Consider the following 25,444-nt stretch of genomic DNA (forward strand, 5'->3'; position numbering starts at 1 on the left):
GCAAGCCCACCAAGGGCCGGGGGGTTCTGCCCACCCCAGGCAGGAGCCCTCCCTGTGTTGAAGCGCTGGCACAGAAAAGGTTTCCAAGTGTCTGGGTCCCAGATGGAGCCACCAGCCAGCTTCCTCCACCCACCCACCCTTCCCACAGATGTGCTTTCCCAGGGAAGCGCAGGAAGGACGGGCAGGCAAACCCTCCGATGGCACAGGTGGGTGGCAAACGGGCAAGGCCATGGCAGCAGCACCGGAGCCACGGCTAGACACCATGCATGGGGTCACCCATTGCAAGCCATGTCCCCAGACCTCCCCACAACCTGAAGGGGTGATGGGGGACCCAAAGACCCAAACGTTGCACCAGACAGCCGGCAGCACCTGCACCTGTCTGCAGCCTCTGCTGGAAAGGCAGCCCGAGCACCAGGGGCTGCTGCCTCAAGACCCGCCGCTGCCTCAAGCTGGGCAGAACCGTGCTGGCAGAGAAGCCACAAGCAGCAGCAATGGAGGCGGCATCTCCAGGCATGCGGGCTCTCTGGTGTCTAGTAAAGGCTCATTGCACACTACACCCACCCCTCAGCAGTGCAGGCGAGAGGGTCTCTTGCCTTCTTTGGTCAGCAAATGCTTTTCCGCAGCTTGTAGCAACATAGTATCTTTGAGATCTGTAGTTTAAATGTGGCAGAAATGATCCCATCCAAGCTGTATTGCAGGATGAGCAGGCACGCAGACACCAAACAGGCAGGCACACAAACACTCACAGAGCCCACACCTCCCTAAGAAGCAAGAGGATAAATCCCATGAAGCCACCTTCCCACCACACACTGAACGCAACTTCAGAGGACCCCAAGAACACCCCGTGCACGGGCACCCGCTGCCGCAGAGCCAGTGTGCAACAGCACAAGTGACCCGTGCCCACCAGGCACCGGGCTGCACAGCTCCCCCGGCTCCTCACCAGGGACCGAGCAGCAGATGAAGACAAGGTGCACAAAGATGTCAGCGCTTTCACCTGGGCACTCACAGGGCTCTGTGCAGGGGAAGAGGGCTGGTGGGTTCCTGGTATTTTCAGCGGGCTTTCCTAAGAAGACTTGTGCAATCTGTCTCTCCTCTGCACGTCTGCATTACACCCACTGCCAGTACCACCACCAACCTGCCAGCCACATCCTCACCCATATCTGACAGGGGAAGTGCAGACACACACATAGAAAGCTGCTAACCGTTTTCACAAATGCAGACAGGGAAGGCGGATGAGTGGTCTCATTACGTCTCCCACTTCTGAGGAAGCTCACCATGTGAGATAAGCCCTTGGCAAGTGCTGGACATCCCCACGGAGGGGAAACCAGCACTAACATGCTCGCTGGAAACAGCTCCCAATGTGCACAGCTCTTACAAGTCACCAGAGAGTCCCCGTCCCCCCCCAGGCAAAGCCTCTGCCCTTCTCCAGCAGCTCTTGAGGCTGGATGGTGTTTCCCAAAGAAAAGGCATCCACAGCCAGTCTCCCCATCTCCTGTACCCAACAAGGAGCACATGCTGTGGCCCAAGTGCCAGTGTGGTCCATCACATATGCCCTGAGTGAGTCCAGTGGGAGCAACTCCACCAGGTTGGCTGCTGCAAAGGGACTCAGGGATGGAGGCGCTGCAGGCAGGTGTGTCCCCAACAGAGTGGGAAACCTGGAACAGACCCCCCCCCAGCACCTCCCAGCATGCAGGGGCATGGGGTTGAAAGCAAAAGCGAAGAAAGAGAAGAGTTTCATTTTGTTAGTGAAAGTGGAAGAAAAGGATGAAAACCAACATGAAGGTGGAAAAAAAGGACAATATTCCCCCAGGCACCTTCCTGCACAGTCACTGCACCGTGGCATTTTGGGGTACAGCCACCCCACCCCTGACCTGGAACCGGCATGGATGGGCAAAAGCCTGGGAGATGCAGTAAGAGCTCTAAAATGAGCGAGCTAGAACACCGGAGGCCAACGTAATTACAGGCAGGAAAGCCACTTCCCAGAACCCCAGCTCTGCACTTTTGCTTTAAAAACCAAAAATAAAAAATGAGAAGTCACACCCCAGGATTCTAGCTTCTCACAGCAAGTTTCCAAATTCCCTATAAAAAGTCCCACACAGCCAATTAGTGTGTGAAAAGAAAACCACATCACAAAATTGCCCATACATTACCTAATGGAAAGCCGTGAAACCAGCTGCCTGGCAGCTGAGGGCTGGAGCTCCAAGCCTAAGGCTGTCACACTCCAGCACTAGCGAGGGGAACGCTGCTTCTTCTTTTCGTTTTGGTGTGTTTTCTTTCCATTCTGTCTTAAAATAAACTGTTGCCTACAACAGTGACTACGCAAAAGTGGAGTTCAGCTTCCCCCCCCAGCCTGTAAACAGAAGTAGTTCCCCACTTGTTACAGAAATGACAGAAAATCCTGACATCTCCCAAACCAGGGGTTTGTGCCTTCACTGCTTGAAAAAGCAAGGAGATGAAACAGCAGTTTCCCACGGGGAACACCTATCCCACTGCTGCTGAAGGTACAGGGGCATTGCCAGTGAAAGAGGAATTACCTCTGTCCACACCAACCTGGCCTTTCAGAGCAGGAGAGGCACGCTGAATTTATACAGCCACAGGCATCCCACATCCACACGCAGTTTGGCACACAGCACCGATAAATCCCAGTTATGTGCTTCCAGCCCAGCCAGCTCCCAGCACCATCCAGCAAACCGCAGAGATTTCAAAGCTACCAGCACGGACAGGGCACACAGATAGGAATGAGAAACGCAGCTGGACATTCTCCCAGATGCAGTGGGTTTCCATAATTAACCTTCATGCAGTAAATAGGTCTCACAAGTTTTGTGAACTGCTCCTTGCTACATTGCCAACAAGGAATTGTTTAAATGCCCCCACCACCTCCAGCCCTGAAATGCCCTGTCTGCTCCCAGGGGCATCGCTCCCCTGGCGATGACACCACACCAGGGGTGACAGCACCGCGGGGGCACCGACTGCCCGGCGCATACCAGAGCTGGCTGCTGTCACATCCACGTCCCAGACAGCTGCTGTGTGGTGCACACGAACACGAGGGAAATCCAGAGGTAAAAACGATTCTAGAAGTAGCACAGAAATACCTGGCCAGTGTCTGCGTAGGTGTCAGTCCCCAAGAACCGGCTGGGACAACCTGGGCAAGAAGCCCTCTGGTCACCCATGAGGAGGGCCATTGGGTTTCTGCATCACCTCGTGCACCACACTCAAAGCTCACTCCAAGCTTCTCTGCTCCCAGCTGCCCTCCAGCCACTGCCCGGGTGCCCCCCTTTCCTTCCCCATCGCCCCCAGGCAGTACCTGGCTTCGGCAATGCTCACAGCCCCCCTACCCTGCCCTGGAGGGCAGCAAGGCTGGAAACCCCAGCTGGCCAGCAACCCCTCCGGAGGACAGCAGAGAGGAAGGGCGGGCCCTGGGATGCCAGACAAATTGCTGTTCTATTGTCAAAGCAAAGATTCCAGGTAATAAAACAGGCTCTGCTCCAGTGGGTGCCCCCAGCGCAGGGCAGAGGTGGTGCTGTGCAGGGCTGCTCCAGGCAGCAGGGCAGCAGTCCCCCCCGGGAGCGCTCCCCCCACCTTATCTCTGCCCTGCTCATATCTTGGCTCAGCTCCAGGGTTGCATGTAACTACACTTATCAACTAGATGTGACAGGTTTGGTTTCCTTTCCTGCAACTAGCCTAACAGTAGTCTTGTGCCGTTCTAAAGAAAGTTAAAAACACAGCCCTTTGCACCCAAAGTGAGTAGAACCTTGTGCTCTGTGGTGCACACCACAGCCGTGAGGAAGCCCAAGGGAGCTCAGCTCTGCACCATACCCAGCAAGAAAGCAGCTTCTCCCCTTGCAGGCTGGCACCCAAGACAGGAGCTGCACCCCATCTGCACAGGGAACACTGCCACTTCCATAAACATCACCTTGAGCAATTTAAACTCATGTTTGCAGCTTTTTTGCCTATTAATAAAGATTGCAAGATAGCACTGAAGTAGCCACATCAGTCCCAAACGAATGAGGCTTCGTCAGACCTTTGCAACATGCAAACACATTTGTTACCTTCTTTATTTAGAAAAGGGAGAAAACTCCTCTCCTTTCGGTACTCACTCCCCTGGGACCACAAAGCCTAACAGTCACCTCCAGAGAAGCCAACTTCTGCAGCAGCGAAGGGTCTCCTCCTCTCGTGGGGTGTTACTGTAGACTCAACAAGGCAGGGCTGAACGAACACCTGACCCATACCCAAGAGGCATAGGCTGCACGAGCTGCTGGAGAGGAGAAACCAGTTGGGCTGCTGGCCACACTGTCCGCTGGACGTGGCTGCAGGATGAGGTGGGGTGGCAGAGACAGACTGGGCCAGGGTGTCCCTGCCACCAGCGTGACAGTTTGCCTTTGCAAGGCAGCGCTGCTCCTGCCTCTGGCTAAGCAAGCTGGAGGAAGGAGGCTGCGGCCAGTGCCCTGGAGCTGGTGGCTGCTCCTTTCCGCGGTTTCAGGTCACAGGCAGCACAGCAGACTGGACAAGGGCAGGTGGGGGTGTCCCACAGGATGTTATAGGTGCCTGCTCCCTACAGGCATCTCCACTCCTAAGAGTTTTGCAGCACCTTTGGCCACCTCAGGACCCCTCCTGCTGGCCCTTGGCTTTAGACTGTCCCTGGGAGTTCAGGGGTTAAACATCCTGCATTTGAGTGCTGCAGCTGCAGAGCAGATGTCTGGTGGGAAGAAGGGGATGGAAAGGGCATCAATAGGAACAGAAACAAAGGGCCAGGAAGGTGAAGACCCTGATCCATCCTCCTTGTCTCCCCCACCTGCATTTTTGCAGCTGCTCTGACCCCAGAGGAACAACAAATGGGGCAAGAACCCATCCCCTCGAGTGCAGCAGCAAGCCACCTTCACGCAGGACAAGGGAGCCCAGCAGGAACCTTGGTTTCCATATCTGAAGACGACAATGGCAAAGCAAGCTCAGGGGAGAGAGGGCCTCTGGCTCCAGTCCACCCTATGCACCACCCCAAGAAGGTCCACCAGCGCCAGCACAGCTGATGGCTCTCCTCTGCCCCAGTCTAGACTTGGGGTGAAGTTACTGTCTTCTCTTTGGCACCGGTTACATTATTCCTTTCCTCGGTTTCAGGCTGCTATTTACTCTGCTGAGCTGCCTGTATCTCTACAAACATGCGCCTGTGCACATGGGACAGGGAGAAGCTTCCCAGTGGAAATGAGTTGGAAAGAAGTTGGAAAGTCCTTGCGAGGCTGAAGCACCCAACAGGAACAGTGATGCTGGTAAGAGTGACTGCACTGCAGCAGCGGGATCTGTCTGCCCATCACTACACTTTACCAAGTGAAGAGCACCAAGACACCCCAGTACAACCCCAAAAAGCTGAAAGAAAAAGATGGCACCCAGCTGTGGAATGAAAAGAGAGCTTTGCAGGTTCGCCTGCCTCCCCCTTCCACACGTTTGTGTTGCAACAGCCCTGCGCCTGCAGCCAGCGAGCAAGCACTCACCAGTAAAGGGTAGCCCGCCCCATCCAAAGGCAATTGCTGTGTACGTGGAAAGCACTGAATGTTTATATGTTGGCATATGTATATGCATTTCTGCTGTTCAGGTGGCCATGCTGGCTGGCTGCTCTCATCTCTGCTACTGGAAATCCAGGAGAGAAGCAAGATGAAAACTGCTACTCAGATGCTGAAGAAAATTAATCTGTCTTGCCTATCCTGTATCCCACCCCTTCTAAACTTGCACTGTTGTTTTCCTGTTGATAGTCCCATGGATCTCACACACACTTTGTTTGGACTTAGCAGATACTGTCCCTCCGAGGGCAGCCAGCGGTGCCAGAGCTCCCCACCTGACCGCTTCGGTAGCACCAGGGCACAGCCAGCACCCACCAGCTGCCGTAGATACTGCCCGAAACCGCACCTCCCTGATGAGGAAGGATCACATCACGCATTTTTTTACACAAACATAAAGTGTCCATCTTTCTGCTGCTTGGAAGAGCATTAGACCCAGCACCAACAAAACGATGCACCCATAGCCTACCCCCACCTCCAGCATGCTCTAAGGTTCAGCTCCACAGAGCTGCATCCCAGTGCTGCTTCCACCACAGCATTTACACTGCATGCAGTGCAAGACCCTACACAAGCCATCCCCAAAGGCCCAGGAAGGTCAAGGCAAAGAAAAATTACAATAGTTTTGCTGAAGAGAATCAGCAGCAGCTCTCACCTTTGCAGAGCTCTCAGCTCCACAGTGCAGCACGTGCTGCAGGCTCGCATCTCCAGTCAATGCAACCCGTGGCAGTTGCACTACACGCTTAGGAACTATCCTCAGCTCCCACTTTTAAATCCAGGCATTAAAAAAAAAATATTTACTTGTCTAATACATGAGAGAATTTCCTCCTACTTCTGTGCATTTATTTAGAATAGACACTAGGGTGTGTTACCAGAGGAACCCCACAAAGCAGCATTCCCTTGTGGTCTTTCTGCAGCTTTTTCTGTGTCATACGGAATTATAAACCCATCCGGTTCCCAGCTGAAGAATGCACAGGCTCCTGTGGCCTTGGGTGGGAGTGCTGTGAGCCCCTGGGCACATTGAGTCCAGAGCCAGAGCTGTCACACCTGGTCCGCTGGCTGCCTAAGCCAATGGCCAGGCACTGCCACAGCCCTGGCACAGAAACCTGTCCTTGCAGGAAGAAACGGGCACTAAATGCTCAACAGAGGCACAAAGAGTTGCTTTAGGGCTCTTTTCTTCCCTTTTTAAAGGCTGCAATACAAAACTAAGCCAGAATCAAGTACTTCCCCAGCTCTGTGCAATAATCCTCCTCACCAGTCCCCTATTGCAGACTCATGTGTGACTCCACAGTCATGCCCCCTCCTGCCCGCCAGCCACACGCCCTCCGCCAGCAGCCCACTGGTGTTTGCTTCAGTCAGGCTCCGTCACCTGGTCCCTGCATTTGCTGCAGCTCCATGGGGAGCCCCGCAAGCAAAGGCACTCTGATGCCTGCACATGCTAATCGTTAAACTTGTGAAAATCCTACCTCCTGTCAGAAAGATCTCTGGACAACTCAGGTTTTTAATACCACAGAGTCCCACAGATGCAGATGGCCCCGATCTCACCCCTCAGCCCACAAACGGCATGCTGGAGGTTCACTGGCAGAACGGCCCCCAGGGTCTGCAGGGCAGCCTCCACCAGACAGGCACATCTCCCTGCAGCCCTTCCAGAGTAACTAGAAATCGAGGCATAAAACAGATTTAAAAAAAAAACCAACAACAACCAACCAAACAAACAAACAAACAGGAAAAACAAATAAAAAACCAGGAAAACCAAATAAAAAACCAGGAAAAACAAACAGAAAACCACCACCACAACAACAAAGCCCAAAATGTAAGTTTCAAGCAGCCGAGTAACTTTCACTGACCATTCTGTGCTCTCTCCCGCAAAGGCAGCTGTGTGCGCAGGGGCAGGAGGCTGGTCCCGCTACGGGGTCCCTGCCGGCTGAGGGGCTCGGGCTGGGGACGGGGCTGGGGATGGCACCACCACCGCTGGGCATTGCTCACGGCGCAGCTGCCGCGGCGGCACTGCCCTCCCCACGCCGCAGCGTGCCCCCGCGGGCAGCCCTCGCCCGGCTCCCCGCGCCCTCCTTGTCTCTTGCTACAGCCGCTTTGAAGCAAACCAGCGCGGGCCGGTGGTGATGGCACACGGCACGGCTGGCACCGCGCACATGCCTGGCACGGGGGTCAGGCTCCTGGGGAGGTATTTTGGCTTGGGCTCAGGAAAGAACCGAAGATTAAGAGGAGCTGGCATGCCGTGTGGCCACCGCGCTTTCACCAGCCTGGCTGACTCTGTGAGAAATAAGGCCAGATATTAAAAAGGCTGCAGATCTATCACACCCACTGCATCTTAAGAAGGGAGCACAGAGGGGCTGAAAGAAAAGCCACACACAGCACAACTGACACCAGCCTGAAGTCTGTCACATACATTTCTCCTCTCCTTCCTACCATGCACAGCCACACCCTCGGCACTAGTGCCTTGTTTCATCAGGGCTCAGGGCTCACACCACACCTAACTGCAGCCCCTCTCCCAGGATGCACACTCCCATCAGGACAGAAGCTACAGACCATTTCAAGGGAAAAAAGAAAAAAAGAAGAAAAAATACCCCCCCCCCCAAAAAAAAAAAAAGGAAAAAGAAAAGAAAAGAAAAAAGGAAAAAGGAAAAAGAAAATTTAAAAAAAGGAAAAGGAAGAGGAAAAAGAAAAGAAAAGAAAAGAAAAGGAAAAAAGAAATATGGTAAAGGAAAATCTGGTCTGTTTTTCAAGAAAAGAAATCACAAAAGAAAAGCTTAACAACAAAACAAATCATACCTCCTAACCCTTCCCTCACCCTGCTGCATAAAAGCCAAAGCAAACTGACTTGCTGCAAAGGAAACACTGTTTTCAAGAAATCTCTGACAAGAATAAAAGGTCACTTCACAGACTTTCCCATCTCCCCCAAGAGCGTGTTTGCTGGCTGAAAGCTCCAAATACAAATACAAAGCTGGGACACAAGCAGACTCACCATGGCAGGAGCTGTTAATCCTGGCTTTGTTCATTGGAAACCGTGGATTAAATGCAGAAAAAAATACCAGCATGACCACTGGCCTCCTTGATCCCCCACCTCAGCCACCCCAGCACCATTCACCCCAGGCAACAGCACTCCTGGCCAAAGACCTTCCCGCAGGCGGTCAGCTGGAGAGCTCCGATTTTTCCATGCGGGACGACTGTACCGAGCTAATAAAATTGACCCTGTCTGCCCAGGCAGCCATCTAATTTCTCGGCAGAAGCAAACAGGACATCCCCGGCGGTGCAAAGGCTGAGCTGTTCCAGCAGCGGGGGTGGGAGCAGGCGGGGAGCACACATGCACGCAGACACGCTGCTTAACTGTTTCCAGCTCTCCGCCAGCGCTGCCCGAGCAGCCGGACACACTTGCTTCCCCCAGAGCAGCCAGTCCGGTGGCCGGGGACGTCCCCTGGAGCAGGGACACCAGGGAAGCCTGTCCTAGCTGCGGCCGGCCAGCCACGGGGTGCCCATTGCAGCCAGGTGGGTTGCACCTTTCAATTATAATTGAAAAAAATATGTACCCAGATGCTCAAGTGTGAAACTTGGCGCAGGGCTGCGCTTTGCTGGCACCAGGCTCGGGAAGCAGGACCCACCGGGAGTGCACGGCACTGCCCTGCTGGGAGCAAGCAGAGCGACGCCACCAAAGCCCCCTTTCTCAGCCCATCAGACAGCCACTAGCCAAACCACTGAAAGTAAAGCCGAGCTGAGGGCTTCCCTTGGCCGGCTGTTTGCCAACAGCGGGAGCCACCCGCCGCTCACAGCCAGGCAGGCCAGCGCGTGTGGATGCAGCCTTTCACAAGCAGAGGTGACGGGAAGGCTGGGGAACCCAAAAGCATCCATCATAAATTCCCCAGTCCCCCAAGATACCAATGAGGACTAAAAGCTCTGGAAGAAGACGGTTGAGGGACATGAACAGGAGCACCTGCTATCCAAGATACCTAGACTGAGCTGCCTTGTTTTCTACAAATTCATGGTCTGCGCTCAACCCACGGGTGCTCCACCTGGCCCTGGGAGGGCTCCTTCCCTCCATCCAGGCAGGACTCACCCCATGTTTTCAGGCAGACCGAAGCTGAGGAAACAGCAGGGTCCAAGCAAGAAGCTGTGACTGACACAGGATTAGCCTCTGTAACAAGAAGTACACTGCAACCGCACCCCCGAGCCGGGGCTTTTGGCGTAAACAGTTTACAGAATGAGCTGTGAGATCCCCTTGGCTGAGCAGGACCCGGCAGGGGAGACCCTTGGTCCAAAGTGCAGGAGGGGACAGTTGAGAGGAGCAGGCTGGTAAACACATCTGCCAGCAAACCTTGGAAAGGAGCGGGATGAAAACACCCGCACACATGACAGCAAGGGCATCCAGCTGACAACAGCGATCACCCGGCAGATGGGGAGGCGTCTCAGTGGCCATCCAAGTTACCAGCGTCCATGTGTAAAATATCCACCAACGCAGGAGGAGTCAAAAGCCGCTTCCAAATGTGATCTCACATCCCAGCGATGTAGGGAAGTACCGTGCCTCAGAGACAGCAGCGCTGCTGCCCTTCAGCGTGCTTGAACGGAGGGTGCCTTGGCTGTTGCCCACTCCAGCTCACAATATGCACTCCGCCAAAGCTGCTCAGGGATCCCACAAAGCTATTCTGACGTAGCAGGTTAATGAAATCCCTGAACTGAGAGGTCTTGATCCTCTTGGGACTGAAAGCAAGCACTCCTCTTGCAAAGAGAGTATTGCTAAAAGCCAGCAGTGGATTTAGCCAACCAGTAACAAATAAAAACCGCATTTCACAGTGCAGAAGACCTTTCTGTGTGCATGTGACAGTGGACACCAAACCCAGCTGATGCCGCAGGTGCAGGCTGGAGCTGCGGGATGGTGGTGGCCAAGGCTGGCTCTCTGCAGGGGACATGCCACCCACACTCATGCCAGCGATGGGGCTGAGTCCCAGCCAGGGCAAGGCGTGCAGGGAGGCACAGGCAGGTGCCACACACACATCCTGCCCGCTGCAGCACCCTCCCCCTCAGCAAGTGGAATTTGGTCTGATTCTCCCCAGGAAAAACCTCTTCCACCACTATCACTGGTGGGACCTTCCTGCAATTAATGCTACCATGGCGCCACAGAAGGAAACCAGACCATTAATTTCCAGCTGCAGCAAAAGAACAGCAGCTGCCTCCTGGGTCTCCAGTCCGCCAACATCTGTAGGTGGGAGAGAAGGGAGGAGAGAGCCTTTGCTGGCTCCAAAGCGATGGGAGAGACAGCCGGGCATCCCCTTACCCAAAGCAAACTGCAATGCTGCCCGGGAGAGGAGGCTGAAAGGGTCCCTGAACTTATAGCTCCTTCTGAGTCACAGAGAAGGTCCCAGTGCCACTGTCCCCTTCACCCCTGGGAGAAAGGCGGAGCTGGCATACCCCATCCAAGGGGCTCCCTGTATGTCCTGGAGAGCTGCTGCCTGGAGAAGCAATGGAAGGGGGCCCCAGGAGAATACCTGGCACAGGGACCTGCAGGTTGGCTTACTAGCTCACGCTTCTCCTTCTCAAGTTGGTCTCCTCCTGGTCTCTCCAAAGGCAGGCTGCAGGATGACTGAAGGAGGGCTGACGTGTTTCCCAGACATAACCTGATACAGCTGGTAACAAGCTGTATTGATTCAAGCCAAGCTCTCCACTAGGTCGCACCATGGGCTTCAACACCAGGTTCGTTCTTTCTCACCTTGTTTCTTACTCCCAGCAGGAAACAGGATCTGTCTCTCATCCCCTATCAAGGGATACAGCATTGCAAAACATCCCACCCACCCCTCAGCTTGCTTCCTTACACAATGGTAGGTAAGACAGAAAAGGCCAGCGCTAGAGGCAGGACACCAACACAAGGACCACTGTGGTGGCTTCTGCCTTCAAACACAGTTCTGCTCCAAACCCAGGACCCTCCAGACTGAGCTGTCCACACGGGCTGCAGCAGTGATGAAAGCACAGCTAACAAGCCCATAATCATCACAAAGATGTGGAGGTCAGAGTGAAACCTTAGGACAAGGGTGGAACCAGATAGCATGGACCTGAGGTTTACGGAGGTCACCCATGTCAAACAGGAGTCCATGACCCTTGCTCTCTCTTTTTTTCCCTTTCTTCCCATTGGAAGGAGATGGTGTTGGGGCTGGAGTCAAAGCTCAAGGCTTCCTTTTCTTTATGAAGCTAACAGAAGCTGCTGCAGAGAGCAGGCCAACGGACTTTTTGAGAAGTAGTTTTAAAAGATGTCACAGTTGTGCAAAAAGACAAAGGAATATTAAAAAAAAAAAAAAAATCACACAGAAGTTTCCTTGCCAGGAATGTGGGGAATGTCAGGGAATATTACAAAACAGGATGCAAAAGCTGGCCTCAAGCAATGTAATAGACTCATATGCTGGCCTGACAGTCAAGATGCTGAATCCCGATGGAAGACAAACCACGGGAATGACAGACTTGACTTACCTGGCTTGGTCCCCTCTGTCTGTCTCCTGCCAGAGAAGCCAGCACAGCCACCTCTGCCAGCCAGCCCTGTGCCCCTTTCCACGGACATGCCTGCCCACATCCTGCACGCAGCCTCAGACGTGGCCCTGCGTGTGTAGCACAGCATCTCCTGAGGAGCCGAGGTGAGCAAAGCCCCAGGGACACAGCCCAGGGGCGCGCTCACACTGCGGCGGGGGGGCTAAGGATGCACGGGGGGAACTGGACTGGTCTGCAGCCAAAGGATAGTCCTGAATCTCAGACCTCTGCTGTAAGCAATACAAAACGCTTCTCAGAGATGGTTAAAATCACCCTCTGCTTCAGTTCTGTTAATTAACCAAGTACTTCCCAGACTTCCAAGGCATTTAACAGGCACATGAGCTCACACCCCCCTGCACAGCTATTCTGGCTCAAGGGAAGCGATGACGCTGAGTGCATCCGAGTCACTGCTTGCGGCTGCAGACAGCAAGGTCAGAAGCAGAGGAGGACCTCCCCCGGGTCAGGCCAAGGAGAAGCCCATGGGTTACAAGACAGCAGGAAGCCCTAATTGAACACACCAACTGTTGCAGCAGCAGCATTAAGAAAACAGGCCAGTTACTGGCAAAGCAGCGCCTTTTTGCAGGAACAGGCATGTTTTTTTCCAGCTTCCCTTCCACATGAAAGCCCCTGTGGAAGTGAAAAAAGCATTGTCACAGCAAGACCTACTTGGGGGTTTTCTTGCCTGACTGAATATCGCCCCAACAGCACAATGGTCTCGCTTGTGCTCGCAGCTGGACACAGCAAGGATGAGCCTGCTGCTAACGGGAAACAAATTCCCCTCCTGATGATGGGCTTATGCACAGGGCTGATGGAGGCTCCAGTCCGCATCTGATGCTTTCTAGGTGTTACACTAGGAAAACTTTGCCCTACAGACAATTGTACTGGAATATTCACCTGTGATCACACATGGAGGAAACTCTCCAACAAAACTTCTGCTGCAGGGCCATGCAGGCTGCAGGAACCCCAGTCTCCCCATCACTGCGGAGTGGGAGGACCAAAGCAAAGGCTGTCCTCATGGTGCTCACCCAGGTCTTCTTGGCCAGCAGGAAACCAGCCAGGAAGAGCCCTCCCCAGGGCTCAAAACCCGTACAGCCATGTGTTGCAGGGTGAGGGACCTCAGCAGCATCATCCCCCTCCCTGCACCTCAGAGGGGCTGCCCATTCCCGGGGCCCCTCAGGACCGCCTCAGTCCCACGCTTAAGATGCTTTGCACGGCAGTATTTTACACATGTAAACTTCCCCAGCAGTCATCTTTGCATCCTTCAGAACAACTCTTCAAAATGTTTATGTCTTCTTGAGCAAGCATTACTTTTCAGTCTCACTAGCGTGCGGCAATTCTCCTGTTGACGTTTCTCAGGCAACCTTTGCCTCAGAAAACCTCTACCTTAGAGCTGAGGTTAGCGTCATTTGTGGTAAATCAATCGGCTCACATCCTTCTAAACCTCATCTATGTCTATTTTTATGAGTCATTGATTTTGAACTCGCACATGCCATGTTTTCTGAAGGGACTCAAAGCCCTTAATTAACACTCGGCTTTTACCAGTGGTTAGAAAAACCAAGTGCTGAGTTGCTTTGAAACAGCAGGCTGTGAAAGCCTCTAGTCCCATCCCTTTGCAACAGGCTAGCCCGGCACACCAGCCATCCTGGTCAGCATCTTCAGGGGGCAGGCAGCACCCGCCCACCAGCCACCACAGCCTTTTGCTATCCAGCCCCATCTGAGCCAGCCTGTACCTTGCTCTTGCCCCCAAAAAATGCATGTTCCAGTGCCTGGATTCATGGATGCATGGCTGCTCACCTATGCGCCGCTGAGCGAGCTAAGGCGGCATGCACACAGACAGGCATGCTCCAAGATCCTGCCCGGCAGGCAGGATGGCACGCACGGACGCACACACATGTGCAGGGTGATATGACCCATGACCGCTGCACTGAAGGACTCACTGCTCTTGCCTGCCAGCTGCTCACGGAGCATTCTGTCCCTACCTGCCAGCAGCCTGCCTGCAGAGCTGCGGAGGGTCACAATGTGCCTCCTGGCTAAGACCACCAAGCCAGAGCAGAGGAGCTGATCTTTGCTCTCCCTGGCTTTCCAGAGCATTCCTGGACAGAGGCGTGGGATATGGCATCTCCTCCCACTTCCACTGCAGAATGCTGGTGTGCCCATCCCCACGCCGGGACCTGCCGCTGGCACCAGAGGGACGCACAGGACTGCTTGGCACAGGCAGGTGGGGCTTTCTCTGCCATCCCCACCTGCACTCCTGGGAAGCAGCACACAGCACCCTTCCCACCCTGCACCTGCCGAGGTGGAGAGGGCTGGAGATGAGCAGAATCCCTTTCTGCCCTTCATTTTCCCCCACACAACCTGCAGCTTGCACACTCACAGTTTTTTTGCCCCAAGAAGGGTCTAAGGTGTACCAAGTGCTGGTTCAGGCCATCCCTCAAAACTGCACTGCTGAAGGTCTCAATGCAGCCCCCCACTCACCCTGCCAGAGGATGCCATCCCAACGCAAGAGGGTAGGATTAGTGGTTGGTCTCCTGCTCTCTGCCACAACCTTGACTACTGATTTACACCACCAGCATCGTCAGGCAGGTCAAGCCACGCTTGCCAGGCTCAGTTTCCCTGATATGCTCTCCTTCTCTGCAAGCCCTGCCTGCTGTTGCTCTTTTCCCCTCTGGACAAGGAGCCATTACCAGATAAATTACATGTGCCCACCGGCTGGGCCAGAGAGATAACAAGGCAGTAACCAGGAGGGAGGTGCTGGCAGCCACTGGCAGCAGGCAGGATATGCCCTACCAGCTGCTGGCACCTCTGCACCACGGCAGGGCCATGGCACCGACCCTGGGCAGGAAAGCAGCTGCAGCGGCCGTGGGCAGGAACTCACTGGCAGCCCATGGTTCCCCCTGCCCACAGCCAGCACAGCCTGGCTCCAGGCAAAGCCAGAGATGGGAGCAAGGGGAGCGGCCACTAGTGCATCGTTTAATGCCCCGGTGGGCTCAGGAGCCTGGCCAAGAAACAAGAGTGCCTCAATAATCCACAAAACACAGACTTACACAACATCGAGTTGTATTTATCCATGCTATCTCCACGCTGCCAGGAGCCATTTACAAGCACAGCTCCTGTTCAAGGAGTGGCACATGTACCCCCAAACAGCAGGTGAAGCAGTTGGGCAGGTGTAGCCCAAGGACACTGGAGATCTCCGTGTTCATTTGCAATACGGAGGCTTCAAGGCCCAAAAGGTGCCCCATCCTGACCCAGAGCTGGGCACCTGGGGAAGGCTGGCCCTGCCAAGACAGATGTTTGCAATTCGCCATGTTTTCCTCCTCACTATGGAGACAAAAGATAAAGTGTCGGTGAACTTATGAGATACTATTCATTGAGACTTCTGACCTCATTACCCTCTGCCTTCTCTGATGGCCGTGGCCAAAGAAATAGAGGTGCGAGGCATGGGCTCCTTTCACAGGACCCTGCCTGAGCAACCTCAGCCCGCCACCTCAAAGCGAGAGGTGCCACCCCAAAGCACAGCTCTGATGGGGCAGGGAAGAAGGGGCAGAGGTATAGGCTGCCATCACAGAGTGAAGGGCTCACTCAGGGTTTGCATAGCTGAGAAGGGGGCAGGAAGGAAAAACGTCAAACCGCAGAGCTCTGCCAAGTGCTTGGTGCTGCTTCCGCCAGTATTTTGCAGAACTTAATTAATGAGCAAACATCTGTGGCTCCACATCCCGTAAAGAATATTCACAAAAAAAGCTCCACTTAGGAAAAAAAAAATTAATTAAAAAGAAATAAATCACTGCTTCTCAAGCAGGTGGGAAAGCTGTGGAGAACAAGAGCAGGAGAGGCAGGCATCGCTGGCACGGGCTGCAGTGGCAGCAGGATGGCTGTGCCTGAGCTCCAGGGACAGCATGACCCCCGCCACGGCTTCCTGCGCTGGAGGAAGAGGTCTGGGGCACACCCAGCTCCTCTCAAAACAGGCTCTACGGAAAGAGAAAGGCAATCCACCAAAAATTCACCTTCAGCCAAGTCCCAGCCTGCCTGCACCCTCCTGATGCCCAGAACCCTTCAACCACTCGCAGCCTGCTCATGCTGCAGGCCACGTACCGCGCTCTGCCAAGTTCAAGGTCACGGCTAACAGCACCCATGCGCCCAGGGAATGGAGCATGAGGCACAAAAGCTTCAGCTTATCAGCAAGCTCTGACTTTCCTCTTTCTTGAGCACATCAATTCCATGCTACATGTCCTATCATCACCACAGGGATCTCTCCCAGCGCCTGGGGACTGATCAAGGAGGGCAGGATGGGGAATGACATGAGCACCTCACCCATCTCTTTGAACCTGCATGCCAGAGCAGGAGCGTGCTTTCCACTAGACACAAACACCCTCACTCAAGCCCTTCAGCTGCAAGAGCACCCCTAATAACTACCCACCTTCATCTCAGCATCACTTCTGGTGGTAAGGCACCCAGAGGACAGCAGCAGAAGAGCAGAGGACCATGAAGACCTCTTCACTTCCTCCTGCTCCTCTGTGTGGGTAACTGACTGCAGGCTCGGTGGCTCTCCACCAAACAGCCCCAGGTCTCCCATTCCCGGTGACAACTGAACATCTTTAATAAAATAAATAAAACAATTCCATTCTTTCCAATGCTTCCCATGTCATGTTTTGCAGAAATACCCTGCACCAGTGCAAGGAATGCCTGTGGCTGCGGAGATGAGCCCTCGGTGGGCTCTCCATCCAGCCCCCACAGCCCACCACAGCAGCACCCTCCGGCAGGCACCTGCAGGTACATCTACAAACCCTCTCTCTCTGCCGTGCCTATGAAAGACTTAAAAGTTACACCACTTCTTTTGTGTGGGAGTAACCCTCATCACACCAACCAGCACCACCTGATGTTATTTACCTTCTCCTCCCTGGCTCCTTCCCCTTTTGCAGTCTGGATGCCAACCATCAGACCAGCACCTGTCTTTGTACCTGGCCTGGCACAAGATGATGCTGGATTGCAGCTGAAATTTGAGTGGTGCTGGTAACAGTGTTGTATTTTGCAACTGCTCTCCATGCTGAGTATCATCTCCATTTCAACAGCAGGCACCCGGTCACACGCCCCAGGGGCTGAATCCCATTCAAACATATGGGATCCTACTGGCACGTATCAGCAAGGTGGGTATCTGGAGCATGTACTTGATGTGTGTTCAAGCAGAAACGGTACCAACTGGATGCTCCAGACAGAGTCTTGCTGGAAGAGTGGGCACATACTGGAAAACCAGAGCATCCCTTGCTGGAGCAGCAGCCATCCAAGCCAACACCCCAGCAGCAGCCTCACAGCAAGCACGCTGCCTTGTTAACCTGTGCAAAGAGGCAGCCTCCAGCCAGCCCCACAAACACTTTTGGAGGCTATCTACAGAATACCAGTGTTCCCAGTTCAGCTTTTTCAGACTGCCTCATAGTCAGCAGCATTTTGTGGCTGGGACCACCGCTCCTCGGGTTGCCGGAGCAGAGCGACACTACCAGTGGCCCCAACAGAGATGGGGCTGGGAGCCAAGGCGAAACAATGGAAACCATTTACAGAGCAGGAAGCTGCATCTGCTGGATGAAACGCTATCTTCAAACAAGACGTGTTTGGATAACTCCAGTTTCATAACTCGTTTCTTCCAATGTTAGGAAATCACAGTAATAAAAAGAAAACAAAATAGGGGAGAAGAAACTTGGCAGGGGGAACAACGGAAGAACAGCTTCAACCACAGTGCTGCCTCGGAGGTGAGCCCACAGGGGCGGCGGGGCTCCAAGGACCTTGCACAAGAACCAAGGTCTGATCAAATATCAACAGGAAAAGAGTTAAACCTGCACTACAGGCATCAAGAGCACAGTAAATTTTCATTATTTTCTCTATTACCACATCTCCTTGATTGTTTTTGGTTTTAATGGGACTCAGCCACCTTGGGAGAGGGAACAGAATTAACCAAAGGTCAGAATTTGGGGTCCAGCAGCACTTAATCTTCATCATCTTAAAGGTAATGGAAGGGATGGTCTTAAAGGGGTGGAAGGGGATGACATCACCTTTTCTTGGCATTGACCACTTCTCGGGCACAGACAGACAGCTGTTTTCTGGTGTTAGCAGTGCTGAATCACAGCAAAGATCAACCTGCCTGCTCCTTAAATTCCTAATGCTAACCTAAAAACCCTACAGACACTAGAAAAGGACTTAACAGTGTTTTAGTAGGTCACTACTTAGCAGGGAGAAGCAACAAGAGGGAAGACAAACACAAAGCTGCTTAGCTCCAAGCCCAAGGCAGCTGCTCTCTGACCCAGCACAACATAAATTCCCACCAGAGCTGCTGCCTGAGCAGATGACTCGGATCCTTACCCCAAATCCTGCTCCCAGCTCGGGGCAGCTTCATTTCCAGAGCATGCAGCTCCTCTCTGATGTTTTTTGCAGACAAAGGAACAGCCAACCCTCACTCTCCATCACCCCGCGAGGTGGAGGGGAGCAGCCAGCCCGTGCTGGGGTGCATCACCCCGTGGTTCAGCTGCACCACAGCAGCTGGCACAGCACAGCACCCAAGCACATCCCCGAGCAGAGAATCCCCCTGCATGGGAACCACATTTTGCAGAGGAACAGGGTGCACCCACTTGGCCACCTGCCCTGTGCAGCCCCCACGCTGGGCACTAGCCCCTGGCTCCCAAATGCACTGAGGGGGCACACCAGCCACAAGAACAAGGCGGGGGATCGGTAATGGGATTTTGTTCTTATATTTAAACACTGAGGCTTTAATGTAAAGCAGGGCTTGCTGCACCACTGACAGCTTCATGCCCTCCTCTTCACTCCGAGCCATCAGTGCAAACAGGTGTTTTGGGTCCCTGACACCCCGCACACGCCGGCAGAGCTGCCAGGGGCCAGGAACCCACTCCTCGCTTGCTCCGACGGCTGGTCCCACGGCCACTGCTTCCATGGCTGGCACCTCAAACAATTTGGGACAAGGAGCCAAAAGCTGAGGTCACTCAGCTCAGGCTACCAGACCCCTCCTCAGCACCCACCTCCTCTCCCCACCCTCCCCAGTCCAAATATAAACTTGCTTACAGGAAATGCCTTAAAGAAAAGGCACCTCCCTGAGTCCCGGAGAATGCCCAGAAAATAAACTGTCTCTGGACATGAAGGAAATGACTTTTTTTTAAAAAAAAAAAATCACACTGCAAAGCAGCTTTAACCTTTTCAGTCCCTGCTGCAAACTCAGCCACCCTCATGCCTCAGGGAATTTCGAGGTGTGTGTGCTCCGGATTGGCAACATGAGAGGAGACTCCTGCCAGAGGTCCCTGTGTCCTTGCAGCATGACCAGGTCTTGAGCAAAAATGGTCCAAAACCCATAATCCAAATGCAAACTCTTTTCTGATACGGAGAGCACTGGACCCTCAGAACAGGCTCATAGCCTGGGACCTACTCTTAATTTCCACAGAATCACAGGATGGTCAGGGTGGGAAGGGACCTCTCGAGACCATCTAGTCCAACCCCCTGCTAAAGCAGGTTCTCCTAGAGCAGGCTGCACAGGATCGTGTCCAGACCAGCCCCCACATTCCCGGCAACACCAGCCTCCACACCCAGCAGCTCCTGCCCCATGCAGGCATAGCACTGCATCTGGTCCAGCCGGGCTGGGGAGCAAAGCGACATACGGAGGCTTAGGAAGTAAAATACTGGTTTCATACCAACACCCCTACACAAAATACAAGAAAGAAAAAAGAGAAGAAAGTCAGGAAATCCAGGACACAGAGAGGTGTCTGTCTCAAAACAGTCAGTCAAGGAGGCTCCAAAGCAAACAGCCCAGTGCAGGGAGAAGAGCTCACCCTCCCGGTCCCTCCTGGGGACCCAGGACAGTGCTGCAGCAGAGGGAGCATCTGGCATCCCGGGAGAGCCCTCCGACCAACGCGCTGCCACAGCACTGCCATGGGCACAGGCACTGCCAGGGCTGCCAGAGCGGAAGTGTTATGGGGCAGGAGCAATACATAAAACTCAGTGGCAGGATTCAGTAGTGTCCGATATTCAGAGGTCACAATCTGCAGAGAAGGCAATTCTGTTCTCTCTCTTCTACAGAGGAGACAGCTGAGGCAAAGCCTCTCCTGAAGCAGTGTCAGGAGCAAAGCCAAGAGCACGGCACAGCTCCCTGCATTCACAAAAGCCCTTCCCTTGTCATTGGACTGCAATGCCTCCCTAAGAGTGCCCCTTAAAAAATGTATACTCAGGGCTTTAAGTCTCAGATGCACGAAGTAGTTTGATACAATTCAGCTGCTGCTGCAAAATGCCTAAAATACTTGTTGTGGTTTTTGTTGGGGGTTTTTTGGTTGGTTTTTTTTTGAATGGCAGCAGCATTGGAAAAGTCATGCTGCAGAGGTGTGTGCAGGCCCTGGGCGTGGGAAAGGAAAGCAGCAGGGTCAGCTTCCACTTGGCTGGAAAGCAAGCGTCCGTCCGGAGCACAAGTCAAAGGTTCAGCAGGAGATCACACTTGCCTCCTGAGAAGAGGGTCAATTTCTGCTCAGCCCCTGGGCTTTTTGCCTGGTGTATTGAGGTACCCAGTGTGAATAACCCTGATGCCCACAGGAGGAGAGCCTGCATGAGCTGGCAGTCATCCTGGAGAGCAGCAACAAGTGCTTTGGAGAGCTCTGCAGCAGAAGGATGCTTCTGCAAACAGGGTCCAGGAGAGCAGGGTTGTTACTCTGGCTCTGCCAAGACAAGCTGTGCAAGGCAATCCAGAGATCAAGTAAGCATTTTGGTACCTAAAGCCTCTGGAGATGCCCCCACAGAAGGTGTTAGGAAGAGCAAATCAGACAGCAGATGTTGGCAGTTTCTAGGATGGATGTCTCAGGCAGCTGAAATCTGCAATATCTGCTGGACAAACCAGCGGAGCTCCCCAGCGCTCTCACCGCTGTGCTGTGCCTGGTATGCATTTAACTGGGACAAAAAAAGCCCCTCTCAATTGAAGTGGTCTTCACAGCAAAACCACTGCATGTGCTGGTCACTGCTGCCAGCAGCAACATGGCAGGTGGGGTTTCACCTCCCTCAGCCTTCAGGGATGGGGAGCTGCGGCGTCGGCCGAGAGCCCCCACTGCTGCCACAGGGATTTGGGATGCTGCTGCCGCTGCCCCATCACTAACCGCTTGGCCCCACATCCCCGGCATCCCAGCACCCACATTGCCAGCACACACCCTGCACCTCAGCCAAGCAGCTCGGGCATCTCACCAGCAGGGACCCACACCAGCAGGGACCTTTGCCAGCCGCGGGCTCCGTGCCACACACGGGTACCCCTGCCAAGGGACAGCAACTCCCATCAGATGGTGCGAGCGGCCGGGGAGGAAACACTGCAACGTCCTACAGCAGCTCTTGTAAATCATTTATTTGGATATCAGCTTAATTTCTGCAGCCCACCTGCCACACTCCCGGTCCCATTTCAGGATGGCCACAACACAGCACTCATCCGTCCTGCTGACAGGATGAGGCCCTGGGAAGACACAGCAAACACGCAGGTACCTTCCTCTGCGACTCCCAGGCAGCTACTGCCAAGCTGGCCATAGACAGAAGATTTATGCACCACAGAAACTAACGAGGCCATGTAACTGTCCAGCAAGAAACATTTCCTGCTCCAAATTAGCAACAAAAGATCAGAATCGGAAGCATTTGTAATGGAAGATAAAAAGATTTGGAGATGGGCGCAAGGATGCTGAATGAAACCAAGAGGGGGGATAAAACGCTGGCTTTGCTGCGACCCATGAAAGGCAATGCTCAGTCTCCCATTGGCAGGAGAAGCGTCCCTGGGCCGGAGGGGAACAGGAGGTGGCTGAGGGGACCCAGGCAGGGAAATGGGGCACCCCAGCACATGGCAGGTACCGACAACCTGTTTTCTCATACACACAATCTCAAGCACATCTAAGTGCTTCAAACATTGGGTTTTTTAGAAGCCCTGCATTTTAAGCTGGGAAAGAACCACTGCTTCCTAAATTCTTGCTGCTCCTGAGACAGCACCACAGCTCCCAGGACTTCATCCCAGGAGAAATCACACAGACAGTTCATGCACAGCCCCAGGCACTGAGGCTGGTGCATGCCCGAGCCCAGGAGGCTCACAGCAGCAGCTCTCACCAGCCAGCAGCCTCCCCAGGAGGTTTGCTCAGGAAGGCATCTAGCAGCCATGTGGCAATTCTCTGCCTGGGAAAACACAGCTGAAACACTGGCCCTGGCTGCCCAGATGTCCTGCTCTTGCCCAATGACACTGACGAAACAAGATCAAGTGTGCTCTGAGTCACTCTTGAGTGTCACTGTCCCACAGCCTTGTGACACCTTTGCCTGCAGCCATTTCCAGTTTCACTGGGAGCAGCAGACGGACCCCCAGCTGCCCCTCACCAGACCCCCGCCCCTCAAGCAAACCAGTGCCAGCAGCCCCAGAACCTTCCTCCCCAGCCCGACCTGCTGCCCACAAGCCCAGCCTTTAGCTTGCAGCTATGCTTCATCCTCTTCAGTCCTTTCCTTTTTTTCCTTCCTTTTTTCTTCAAACGCTCACTTTCTTGTCATCTCTACCTCTGCTTCCTGCCCCAGCCCCAGGCCGAGCTGCCAGCTGCCAGCCCCCCCATTCCGCAGACACGCGTCCTGGGTGGGAAGGCAGGAGGGGCAGGAGGAAGGGGGACAAGTCCCCCAGCCCCTCTGCTTCAACCCTGCACTGCCCACAGTCGCAGGGGAAGCTCACAGCTCAGGGACGGATCCCTCCACACCTGCAGATTTATTGCCCCTGCTCCACAAACACCCACCTTCCAGCTGGCAGCCATTGGTTTGACCCCCAAAACATCTGGCAGCACCGCAGCTGGAGCACCCGGCGAGGGGTGCAGAGGGAGCGTTCCATTGCCATTCCTAGAAGGAATGGGGGGAGAGCATGACTCCTCTGTGCTGCACCAGGGAAACAGGCCATTCAGAAACTGAACTTGTGCCCTGCACAGCACCAAAAACACTCTTACAAAATTGGGGGGGGGGGGGGTGGGCAGAGAAGGGGAATAGGAACCCCATCATGATGTACCTTTGCAAATAAATTGTCAGTGAGCAGTGACGGACTTGCGGGTCCAAAGCACTCTCTCCCACTGCCACCCACCCACACTCACCTGCACAGGCAGCGTGGGGTCCTTAAATAGTGATATTAATCACTTGTGCCCCAACGAGCTTTGAAGGCTGGCATCACAGCCAGCTCCCAAGGGGCACAGCAAGCCCGTGACCAGCCCAGGAGGAGCAGGCTCCCTGCAGGTCCCGCATGCACATGTTGCCATCAGATGCTTTTCACTCCCAGATAAAGGGCAGGAAATCCCCCGGCACATCCGGGCCTGGGCTGGGCCCCTCGGTTCAGAGCCACCATACTCCTGCTCCCAATTAAGCAACGGGAGGCCCAGGCCTTGGCTGCAGGGTCCATGGAAATCCAGATGTTCACACAAGACCACGCTGCCTGCCCCGGGAGCCAGCTGTTCTGGGATTTATCCTGACCACCCATCAGCCTGGGCACTATCATCACATTGGATGGCAATGGCAGAGCACAAGCACACCTTGCTGAAGGCTTGTCCCCTCCTGCAGCATCCTGGGCTGTGACACTGTGCACCTCTGCCCAGGTGTCCCAAGGCAGGCAGCCTGGCTGGGGCAAAAACAGCGCTTCATGAGGCTGAGCAGAGACCCCTCACTGCTGCTGTGGGGCTCAGCCCCCAGCTGCTGCCCCTGCTCCTGCTCTCACTTCACACACAGGTCAGTGGACCCGGGGTTGGCATCACACCTATCTCGATGACTGCCCCAAACTCTCACTGCTGTCCCTGCTCCGAGCACAGTGTTTGCAGTCGCAGCAGTGAGAGGTTTCTCGCTGGCTGAGTTCCCTGCAAAGCCTGCACGACTGCTAGACCCAGCTCAGAGAGACTCTGCTAGGGACCAGCCTGCACCTCAGCAGCTGCATCTCACGTACACCAGCTGTGACACCAAACCACAGCCAGGACCTGCCTGGCCAGTGGGTTTTGGTAGCCCCGAGCTCCCCCTGACCAGCAGCAACAATCTGTGACACAGACCAGGACATCTCAGGGGGACCTGCGAGACAGACACTGGGGAAGCCACAGTAGGGGACAGCTAAGCTCAGCCATGGGACAGCACAAGGAACCCAAGCTGGATATGTGCCTCCATGCAGCAGGACACCAAACAGCTGAGCCCACTGGGGAAGGTCCCCCAAGATGCTGCGCTCATTAAGGCCAGTTCCCAGCACCAGCCGTTAACATCTACTCACTGTAACCGGCACTGGGGAACAAGTGCCCTTTTCTGATAAGGGATCCTTCAACTGGCTCGACAAACAGCTCTGCGCTGGGCAAGCATGCCCACATGGCGCGCGGACCCTGTCAATTATTAACCAAGCGGCAGAGGGAAGAGCAGCGGGCTGGTGAGACAGCCACCATGGGCATCATGACTAAGCAGACAGGGGCTGGGTGCTCCTGGACCCAGCAGTAGCTGCATCCCACAAGCCCAGGGATGGCATCCAAGTCATCCCCAGAGGAGTATGAGATAGAGGAGGGATGAGCCTGGAGCATGGCAGAGCAAGGCCAGTGCAGCCCCGCACCGCCAGCAATCCCTTGTGCAGAACCATGTCAAATTAACCGGAAAGCAAACAGACAATGAGCACCTGCAAGCCATCACCTCCTGCACCTAAAAAAGAACTTAGTGCTGCAAATGTAGGAAAAGACCCTGTCTCTTTAAATTTCCACGCCCAGCCCCAGCAGCCTGGAAAAGTTAATGTAAGTATCCGGAGATGACTTTCAGAAAGGCTCGAACAAGAAGGGTTATTGTGGCTCAATCATTAACTGGGCGGGAGACCCCCGGCCTTGCTGGAATGTGGCTGCACGCTGCTGGTCCTCCCTGGAGCACACAGGAGCTCGGCACAAAGGTTACCGGACGGCTCCTCCACGCTCGCCACTGGCCCTGGGAAGGCTCCAACCGCTTTCCAGTGCAGCCTTTCTTCCAGCGCTAAATCCAATCAAACATCTCCTTCACACTTCCCAGCAGGGCTGGAAGAGCTTGTGGGCAAAGGGAAGTTGAGAAATGAGAAGACTCCAGTTCCATGCAGATGTTCCCGCTGCCGCACATGCCTCAGCTCCTGCCTCAGCTGGCCCCGGGCAGTTTCGGCAGCACCCATGGCTCAGGGTGCTGCTGCTCCAGGCAGCTCCTCTCGCCTCAGCATGCCACTGCTGTGCCACCAGCACGGGCACGGCATGGGGCGGGCAGCCTCGCAAAACCAACATCATCCCAGCCTTTGCAGCCCACATGCTGCCCCTGAAAGCCTTTTATACTGCAAAACCAGCTCAGCTTTCATCCCTGGGCTCTGGCAGTAGCATGCTTCACCAAATCTGGTGGGCAGA

At 54.4% G+C, this 25,444-nt stretch overlaps 1 protein-coding gene across 6 annotated transcripts in view; it reads right to left on the reverse strand.

Moving 5' to 3' along the window:
- STARD8 (StAR related lipid transfer domain containing 8) overlaps window positions 1-25,444 on the reverse strand; it is a 57,097-nt gene that overhangs the window by 17,306 nt on the left and 14,347 nt on the right. For 2 of the 6 annotated variants that reach the window (XM_055818152.1, XM_055818151.1), the window contains exon 1: window positions 8,527-9,011. The exons of 2 other annotated variants lie outside the window; for them this stretch is intronic. In XM_055818152.1, the coding sequence (XP_055674127.1) occupies window positions 8,527-8,599 (73 nt within the window). In that variant the 5' untranslated portion in view covers window positions 8,600-9,011. Of the gene's footprint in view, window positions 1-7,390; window positions 7,572-8,526; window positions 9,012-12,011; window positions 12,126-25,444 lie in introns of those variants that run through there. 2 more of the 6 variants (XM_055818150.1, XM_055818153.1) reach the window with 2 other exon arrangements.

The sequence above is a fragment of the Falco peregrinus genome, chromosome 13 (genome assembly GCF_023634155.1).
Source record: "Falco peregrinus isolate bFalPer1 chromosome 13, bFalPer1.pri, whole genome shotgun sequence".
NCBI classification, from domain to species: Eukaryota; Metazoa; Chordata; class Aves; order Falconiformes; family Falconidae; genus Falco; species Falco peregrinus.